The sequence below is a fragment of the Oncorhynchus gorbuscha genome, linkage group LG23, assembly GCF_021184085.1.
Source record: "Oncorhynchus gorbuscha isolate QuinsamMale2020 ecotype Even-year linkage group LG23, OgorEven_v1.0, whole genome shotgun sequence".
In the NCBI taxonomy this organism is placed as follows: Eukaryota; Metazoa; Chordata; class Actinopteri; order Salmoniformes; family Salmonidae; genus Oncorhynchus; species Oncorhynchus gorbuscha.
This window is the reverse complement of record NC_060195.1, coordinates 15,596,446-15,606,445: the sequence shown is the minus strand read 5'-3', so window position 1 is coordinate 15,606,445 and position 10,000 is coordinate 15,596,446. Positions and strand designations below refer to the sequence as shown.

The 10,000-nt window shown below is 45.5% G+C and overlaps 1 protein-coding gene across 1 annotated transcript in view; it reads right to left on the bottom strand.

Moving 5' to 3' along the window:
• The window catches only part of LOC124010381 (actin-binding LIM protein 3-like), a 111,255-nt gene that overhangs the window by 11,100 nt on the left and 90,155 nt on the right, over window positions 1–10,000 (bottom strand). The window contains exons 12-16 of the mRNA XM_046322767.1: window positions 7,948–7,971; window positions 6,123–6,252; window positions 5,501–5,599; window positions 5,123–5,173; window positions 545–661 (exon numbers count right to left, since the gene is read on the bottom strand). Coding sequence (XP_046178723.1) covers window positions 545–661; window positions 5,123–5,173; window positions 5,501–5,599; window positions 6,123–6,252; window positions 7,948–7,971 — 421 coding nt within the window. The remainder of the gene's footprint in view (window positions 1–544; window positions 662–5,122; window positions 5,174–5,500; window positions 5,600–6,122; window positions 6,253–7,947; window positions 7,972–10,000) is intronic.

Here is a 10,000-nt window from a genome sequence, read left to right as displayed (position 1 = left end):
GGTGTAGGTTGTACCTTTAGAGGATCTGGGATAGGGTTATGAGTCAGACTCTGACTGTGTGTAGGGTTCTGGAGAGTAGGGTGTAGGGAGTAGGGTGTAGGTTATACCTTTAGGGGATCTGGGATAGGGGTATGAGTCAGACTCTGAGTGTGTATAGGGTTCTGGAGAGTAGGGTGTAGGGTGTAGGGTGTAGGTTATACCTTTAGGGGATCTGGGATAGGGGTAGGAGTCAGACTCTGAGTGTGTGTAGGGTTCTGGAGAGTAGGGTGTAGGGTGTAGGTTATACCTTTAGGGGAGCTGGGATAGGGGTAGGAGTCAGACTCTGACTGTGTGTAGTGTTCTGGAGAGTAGGGTGTAGGGTGTAGGTTGTACCTTTAGGGGATCTGGGATAGGGGTATGAGTCAGACTCTGACTGTGTGTAGTGTTCTGGAGAGTAGGGTGTAGGGTGTAGGTTGTACCTTTAGGGGATCTGGGATAGGGGTAGGAGTCTGACTCTGACTGTGTGTAGTGTTCTGGAGAGTAGGGTCTAGGGTGTAGGTTGTACCTTTAGGGGATCTGGGATAGGGGTAGGAGTCAGACTCTGACTGTGTGTAGTGTTCTGGAGAGTAGGTAGACAGTCTGGAGGATGTGATTAGATCTTCGCTGGTCCTGCTTTTGGTGGCTGGGAGATTGTCTGTGGAGAGATGAGTGGACTATTAACACAAGAACACAGTTTAGAGTTAGTGTGCATTCAAAATAAGCCCCTAATCCCTATATAGTGGGCATATAATGGTCCCTATTGACCACAGACAGGTCAATAGATAGTCAGCTGGTACAGACAGACAGGTCAGTAGATAGGCAGCTGGTACAGACAGACAGGTCAGTAGATAGTCAGCTGGTACAGACAGACAGGTCAGTAGATAGTCAGCTGGTACTGACAGACAGGTCAGTAGATAGTCAGCTGGTACAGACAGACAGGTCAGTAGATAGTCAGCTGGTACAGACAGACAGGTCAGTAGATAGTCAGCTGGTACAGACAGACAGGTCAGTAGATAGTCAGCTGGTACAGACAGACAGGTCACTAGATAGTCAGCTGGTACAGACAGACAGGTCAGTAGATAGTCAGCTGGTACAGACAGACAGGTCAGTAGATCGTCAGCTGGTACAGACAGACAGGTCAGTAGATCGTCAACTGGTACAGACAGACAGGTCACTAGATAGTCAGCTGGTACAGACAGACAGGTCAGTAGACACAGGGAGTGATCGGCTCTTACCCACACAGACAGAGACTAAACCCAGATGTACAGCTGAGACAGAGGCAACCCTGTTAGCCTGTTGTATGAGCTCAGGTCAGGGTCTGGGGATGGTATTGATGCTATTGAGAGGTAATACCCAGTCAATGACAGTCAATGGGATCCACATGCAGTGTAATGCCAGATTGATAGACAGGCAAACAGACAAACAGACAGGCAGACAGACAAACAGACAGGCATACAGGCAGACAGGCAGACAGACAAACAGACAGGCAGACAGACAAACAGACAGACAGACAGACAGACAGACAGACAGACAGACAGACAGACAGACAGACAGACAGACAGACAGACAGACAGACAAACAGACAGACAGACAGACAAACAGACAGAAACAGACAGACAGACAGACAGACAGACAGACAGACAGACAGACAGACAGACAGACAGACAGACAGACAGACAGACAGACAGACAGACAGACAGACAGACAGACAGACAGACAGACAGACAGACAGACAGACAGACAGACAGACAGACAGACAGACAGACAGACAGACAGACAGTAAAGGACAGAGGTACTTACAGAGGTGAGTTAGTTCATCAGGGAAAAGTGAAGCAGAGGGAAGGAGGAAAGTGAATTAAAGTAATCAGAAACAATAAACAGAAAAGGGAGATTATTGGCATCCCAATAGGAACATGTTTACAATGTAGCAATGGAACAAACTCACACCACGATAACACACACACATACACACACACCACGATAACAGACACACACACACACCACGATAACACACACACATACACACACACCATGATAACACACACACATACACACACACCACGATAACACACACACACACCACGATAACACACACACACCCACCACGATAACACACACACATACACACACACCACGATAACACACACACATACACACACACCACGATAACAGACACACACACACACCACAATAACACACACACATACACACACACCACGATAACACACACACATACACACACACCACGATAACACACACACATACACACACCACGATAACAGACACACACCCACCACGATAACACACACACCCACCACGATAACACACACACATACACACACACCACGATAACAGACACACACACACCACGATAACACACACACACCACGATAACAGACACACACACACACACACACACCACGATAACACACACACACACTACGATAACACACACACACCCACCACGATAACACACACACATACACACACACTACGATAACACAAACACACACACACACACACAATGACATGACAATCAGATCTACCGGTAAGATCTACTGTCTCCTTGAGAAGGATGAGAAGGATGTTTAAGGCTGTTTTATCTCATCCAAAGAAATACTCTGATCTAGAGTGCAATGATTGGACTGTTGGCTGAGAAGGAGAGCGGATAGCAGTCTTTATACTCTGATTGGACTGTTGGCTGAGAAGGGGAGGGGATAGCAGTCTTTATACTCTGATTGGACTGTTGGCTGAGAAGGGGAGGGGATAGCAGTCTTTATACTCTGATTGGACTGTTGGCTGAGAAGGGGAGGGGATAGCAGTCTTTATACTCTGATTGGACTGTTGGCTAAGAAGGAGAGCGGATAGCAGTCTTTATACTCTGATTGGACTGTTGGCTGAGAAGGGGAGGGGATAGCAGTCTTTATACTCTGATTGGACTGTTGGCTGAGAAGGGGAGGGGATAGCAGTCTTTATACTCTGATTGGACTGTTGGCTGAGAAGGAGAGCGGATAGCAGTCTTTATACTCTGATTGGACTGTTGGCTGAGAAGGAGAGCGGATAGCAGTCATTATACTCTGATTGGACTGTTGGCTGAGAAGCAGAGGGGATAGCAGTCTTTAGGAACAAACACAAATATGACATATATCTGTATTCTGGTTACCTATATAATTTGAAAATCCTGAATAACGATGTACAGTGCCTTGCGAAAGTATTCGGCCCCCTTGAACTTTGCGACCTTTTTCCACATTTCAGGTTTCAAACATAAAGATATAAAACTGTATTTTTTTGTGAAGAATCAACAACAAAAGACTGCAAAAGACATGAGACTGGGACGGAGATTTGTCTTCCAACAAGACAATGATCCAAAACATAAAGCAAAATCTACAATGGAATGGTTCAAAAATAAACATATCCAGGTGTTAGAATGGCCATCATCTACCACTGTGGACTTGAACTAACCCTTCATCTACCACTGTGGTCCTGAACTAACCCTTCATCTACCACTGTGGACTTGAACGAACCCTTCATCTACCACTGTGGTCCTGAACTAACCCTTCATCTACCACTGTGGTCCTGAACTAACCCTTCATCTACCACTGTGGTCCTGAACCAACCCTTCATCTGTGGTCCTTCTGTAGCTCAGTTGGTAGAGCATGGCGCTTGTAACGCCAGGGTAGTGGGTTCGATCCCTGGGGCCACCCATACGTAGAATGTATACACACATGACTGTAAGTTGCTTTGGATAAAAGCGTCTGCTAAATGAATTATATTATTATTATTATTATTACCACTGTGGTCCTGAACTAACCCTTCATCTACCACTGTGGACTTGAACTAACCCTTAATCTACCACTGTGGTCCTGAACTAACCCTTAATCTACCACTGTGGACTTGAACTAACCCTTAATCTACCACTGTGGTCCTGCACTAACCCTTAATCTACCACTGTGGTCCTGAACTAACCCTTCATCTACCACTGTGGTCCTGAACTAACCCTTCATCTACCACTGTGGTCCTGAACTAACCCTTAATCTACCACTGTGGTCCTGAACTAACCCTTCATCTACCACTGTGGTCTCTTAAGAGACCTGAACTAACCCTTCATCTACCACTGTGGTCCTGAACTAACCCTTAATCTACCACTGTGGTCCTGAACTAACCCTTCATCTACCACTGTGGTCCTGAACTAACCCTTCATCTACCACTGTGGTCCTGAACTAACCCTTAATCTACCACTGTGGTCCTGAACTAACCCTTCATCTACCACTGTGGTCTCTTAAGAGACCTGAACTAACCCTTCATCTACCACTGTGGTCCTGAACTAACCCTTCATCTACCACTGTGGTCCTGAACTAACCCTTCATCTACATTTACATTTACATTTAAGTCATTTAGCAGACGCTCTTATCCAGAGCGACTTACAAACCACTGTGGACCGGAACTAACCCTTAATTTACCACTGTGGTCCTGAACTACCCCTTCATCTACCACTGTGGTCCTGAACTAACCCTTCATCTACCACTGTGGTCCTGAACTAACCCTTCATCTACCACTGTGGTCTCTTAAGAGTCCTGAACTACCCCTTCATCTACCACTGTGGTCCTGAACTAACCCTTAATCTACCACTGTGGTCCTGAACTAACCCTTAATCTACCACTGTGGTCCTGAACTAACCCTTAATCTACCACTGTGGTCCTGAACTAACCCTTCATCTACCACTGTGGTCCTGAACTAACCCTTAATCTACCACTGTGGTCCTGAACTAACCCTTAATCTACCACTGTGGTCCTGAACTAACCCTTAATCTACCACTGTGGTCCTGAACTAACTCTACATCTACCACTGTGGTCCTGAACTAACTCTTCATCTCATCTTATACTTATTTAAGCTTCTTCCTGACACAAGCTAAAGTGCGCATGCACGCACACACACACACACACACACCGACAACTAAGGGCTTCTACACTGATAGGTAGACAGGCAGACTAAAGAGCAGGGCTAAACCCCTGCACTATAAACAATTGGCTACAGAAAGCATGAATCTAAACAATAAGTCCCAGGTAGGACAACGGCCAGGATAAGACAGGCTTAGCCACTGTACCCGTTCTCTTATAGATGGGAGGTTTGTGGTAGATGTTGGGTTCGCCTGAGGCTGGGGAAAGAGAGAGAAGGAGGGAGGGAGAAAGAGAGAACAAGAGAAGGAAGAAGAGTGATGTGAAACATGGAGGAGTGAGGGAGGGAGGGGTAGAATGAGGTAAAGGAAGAGGTACAAAGAGAAGCGCTGTACCGTATCATAGCTACCGTAGCTGATAACGAGAGTGTTTGAGGAAATATAAAAATCAGGAGCAGAAGTAGAGAAGATGGAAGGATGAGGAGATGAAGAGAGGTACCGCGTCCCAAATGACACCCTATTCCATATATATTGCGCCACTGTAAAGAACAGGGGGCCATTTGGAACGCAGATGAAGTGTAGTCCTACCTGGTACATGGAAATGCTTGGGGGCGTGGTATGTGGTAGAAGAACTAGGCCGTCCCTCCAGCGAGCCGTAATAGGGCGAGCTCCTGCCACTCTCAGAGCCTGCAGCCAGCACTAGACAATCACAGCAAAGGAAACATGAGCATGAAGAAATCCTTTGTCCTGCCCTCCAGTCCCTCCAAACCAATCATAACCAAAGGCAAAGATGATCAACAACATCTGCCAGGCAGTCACCTGAGCCAATTAGGTGCAGTATGCATTTCAACAGCATTGAGGAAAGGCATACTGCACCACATGGGCACAGGAAGCTAGAAGGAATGTTATAAGTCTCCTTCCCCTTCTGATCACTGCCGTTGACTACACTAACTGCTGTAAGTGATACGGTGGAAGATCTATCCATTGCTTTTATGGTCAGTAGCCAGAAATGGAAGGAGATTGACAGGAAGAGGAGGAATGTATTTGCACAGCACTTTCAGAAACAGATTTATTCCAGAGTGCTGAACAGCAACCTGACGCAAGACCCTCTTGCTCTTTAATGCATTTGTAAAAAGCGCTACACAAATCTGATTGAATTGATTGAACGGTTGATTGATTGGTTGATTGAGTGAGTGCATGTGTGACTCACCGGGGTGTCCATAGTGCTGCGGTGAGCAAGGCGTGATGGGAGACATGGCTTGACGGCTGAAGCAGGGAGAGTCCATGTAGCCGGGGCTGGAACACTGTCTCTGTCTCAAGTCTACACTGTCATACAGCTTCTAGAGGGAGGGGGAGAGAAAGAGAGGGAGACAGAGATAGAGTGATGGGAAAGGGAGAAGAGAGGGAGATATACAGGGTGTCTAACTATCAAACTATAAATAACTATCTGAACAACTGATCGCAGAAATTATTCTTCATTCTGTTGGAAACACGGTTACTAACCTGAGAACAGAGAGTCCCAGGTGACTGTAAAACAACACAGTTACTAACCTGAGAACAGAGAGTCCCAGGTGACTGTAAAACAACACAGTTACTAACCTGAGAACAGAGAGTCCCAGGTGACTACAAAACAACACAGTTACTAACCTGAGAACAGAGAGTCCCAGGTGACTACAAAACAACACAGTTACTAACCTGAGAACAGAGAGTCCCAGGTGACTGGAAAACAACAAGGTTACTAACCTGAGAACAGAGAGTCCCAGGTGACTGTAAAACAACAAGGTTACTAACCTGAGAACAGAGAGTCCCAGGTGACTACAAAACAACACGGTTACTAACCTGAGAATAGAGAGTCCCAGGTGACTGGAAAACAACAAGGTTACTAACCTGAGAACAGAGAGTCCCAGGTGACTACAAAACAACAAGGTTACTAACCTGAGAACAGAGAGTCCCAGATGACTACAAAACAACACGGTTACTAACCTGAGAACAGAGAGTCCCAGGTGACTGTAAAACAACAAGGTTACTAACCTGAGAACAGAGAGTCCCAGGTGACTGTAAAACAACAAGGTTACTAACCTGAGAACAGAGAGTCCCAGGTGACTGTAAAACAACAAGGTTACTAACCTGAGAACAGAGAGTCCCAGGTGACTGTAAAACAACAAGGTTACTAACCTGAGAACAGTGAGTCCCAGGTGACTGGAAAACAACAAGGTTACTAACCTGAGAACAGAGAGTCCCAGGTGACTACAAAACAACAAGGTTACTAACCTGAGAACAGAGAGTCCCAGGTGACTGTAAAACAACACAGTTACTAACCTGAGAACAGAGAGTCCCAGGTGACTGTAAAACAACACGGTTACTAACCTGAGAACAGAGAGTCCCAGGTGACTGTAAAACAACAAGGTTACTAACCTGAGAACAGAGTCCCAGGTGACTACAAAACAACACGGTTACTAACCTGAGAACAGAGAGTCCCAGGTGACTGTAAAACAACAAGGTTACTAACCTGAGAACAGAGAGTCCCAGGTGACTGTAAAACAACACAGTTACTAACCTGAGAACAGAGAGTCCCAGGTGACTACAAAACAACACGGTTACTAACCTGAGAACAGAGAGTCCCAGGTGACTGTAAAACAACACAGTTACTAACCTGAGAACAGAGAGTCCCAGGTGACTACAAAACAACACGGTTACTAACCTGAGAACAGAGAGTCCCAGGTGACTGTAAAACAACACGGTTACTAACCTGAGAACAGAGAGTCCCAGGTGACTGGAAAACAACAAGGTTACTAACCTGAGAACAGAGAGTCCCAGGTGACTGGAAAACAACAAGGTTACTAACCTGAGAACAGAGTCCCAGGTGACTACAAAACAACACGGTTACTAACCTGAGAACAGAGAGTCCCAGGTGACTGTAAAACAACAAGGTTACTAACCTGAGAACAGAGAGTCCCAGGTGACTGTAAAACAACAAGGTTACTAACCTGAGAACAGAGAGTCCCAGGTGACTACAAAACAACACGGTTACTAACCTGAGAATAGAGAGTCCCAGGTGACTGTAAAACAACAAGGTTACTAACCTGAGAACAGAGAGTCCCAGGTGACTACAAAACAACAAGGTTACTAACCTGAGAACAGAGAGTCCCAGGTGACTACAAAACAACAAGGTTACTAACCTGAGAACAGAGAGTCCCAGGTGACTGTAAAACAACAAGGTTACTAACCTGAGAACAGAGAGTCCCAGGTGACTGTAAAACAACAAGGTTACTAACCTGAGAACAGAGAGTCCCAGGTGACTGTAAAACAACAAGGTTACTAACCTGAGAACAGAGAGTCCCAGGTGACTGTAAAACAACACAGTTACTAACCTGAGAACAGAGAGTCCCAGGTGACTGTAAAACAACACGGTTACTAACCTGAGAACAGAGAGTCCCAGGTGACTGTAAAACAACAAGGTTACTAACCTGAGAACAGAGTCCCAGGTGACTACAAAACAACACGGTTACTAACCTGAGAACAGAGAGTCCCAGGTGACTGTAAAACAACAAGGTTACTAACCTGAGAACAGAGAGTCCCAGGTGACTGTAAAACAACACAGTTACTAACCTGAGAACAGAGAGTCCCAGGTGACTACAAAACAACACGGTTACTAACCTGAGAACAGAGAGTCCCAGGTGACTGTAAAACAACAAGGTTACTAACCTGAGAACAGAGAGTCCCAGGTGACTACAAAACAACAAGGTTACTAACCTGAGAACAGAGAGTCCCAGGTGACTGTAAAACAACAAGGTTACTAACCTGAGAACAGAGAGTCCCAGGTGACTACAAAACAACACAGTTACTAACCTGAGAACAGAGAGTCCCAGGTGACTGTAAAACAACAAGGTTACTAAACTGAGAACAGAGAGTCCCAGGTGACTACAAAACAACACGGTTACTAACCTGAGAACAGAGAGTCCCAGGTGACTGTAAAACAACAAGGTTACTAACCTGAGAACAGAGAGTCCCAGCTGACTACAAAACAACACGGTTACTAACCTGAGAACAGAGAGTCCCAGGTGACTGTAAAACAACAAGGTTACTAACCTGAGAACAGAGTCCCAGGTGACTACAAAACAACAAGGTTACTAACCTGAGAACAGAGTCCCAGGTGACTACAAAACAACAAGGTTACTAACCTGAGAACAGAGTCCCAGGTGACTACAAAACAACAAGGTTACTAACCTGAGAACAGAGTCCCAGGTGACTACAAAACAACAAGGTTACTAACCTGAGAACAGAGTCCCAGGTGACTACAAAACAACAAGGTTACTAACCTGAGAACAGAGAGTCCCAGGTGACTGTAAAACAACAAGGTTACTAACCTGAGAACAGAGAGTCCCAAGTGACTGTAAAACAACAAGGTTACTAACCTGAGAACAGAGTCCCAGGTGACTACAAAACAACAAGGTTACTAACCTGAGAACAGAGTCCCAGGTGACTACAAAACAACAAGGTTACTAACCTGAGAACAGAGTCCCAGGTGACTACAAAACAACAAGGTTACTAACCTGAGAACAGAGTCCCAGGTGACTACAAAACAACAAGGTTACTAACCTGAGAACAGAGAGTCCCAGGTGACTGTAAAACAACAAGGTTACTAACCTGAGAACAGAGAGTCCCAGGTGACTACAAAACAACAAGGTTACTAACCTGAGAACAGAGAGTCCCAGGTGACTGTAAAACAACAAGGTTACTAACCTGAGAACAGAGAGTCCCAGGTGACTGTAAAACAACAAGGTTACTAACCTGAGAACAGAGTCCCAGGTGACTGTAAAACAACAAGGTTACTAACCTGAGAACAGAGTCCCAGGTGACTGTAAAACAACAAGGTTACTAACCTGAGAACAGAGTCCCAGGTGACTACAAAACAACAAGGTTACTAACCTGAGAACAGAGTCCCAGGTGACTACAAAACAACAAGGTTACTAACCTGAGAACAGAGAGTCCCAAGTGACTGTAAAACAACAAGGTTACTAACCTGAGAACAGAGAGTCCCAGGTGACTGTAAAACAACAAGGTTACTAACCTGAGAACAGAGAGTCC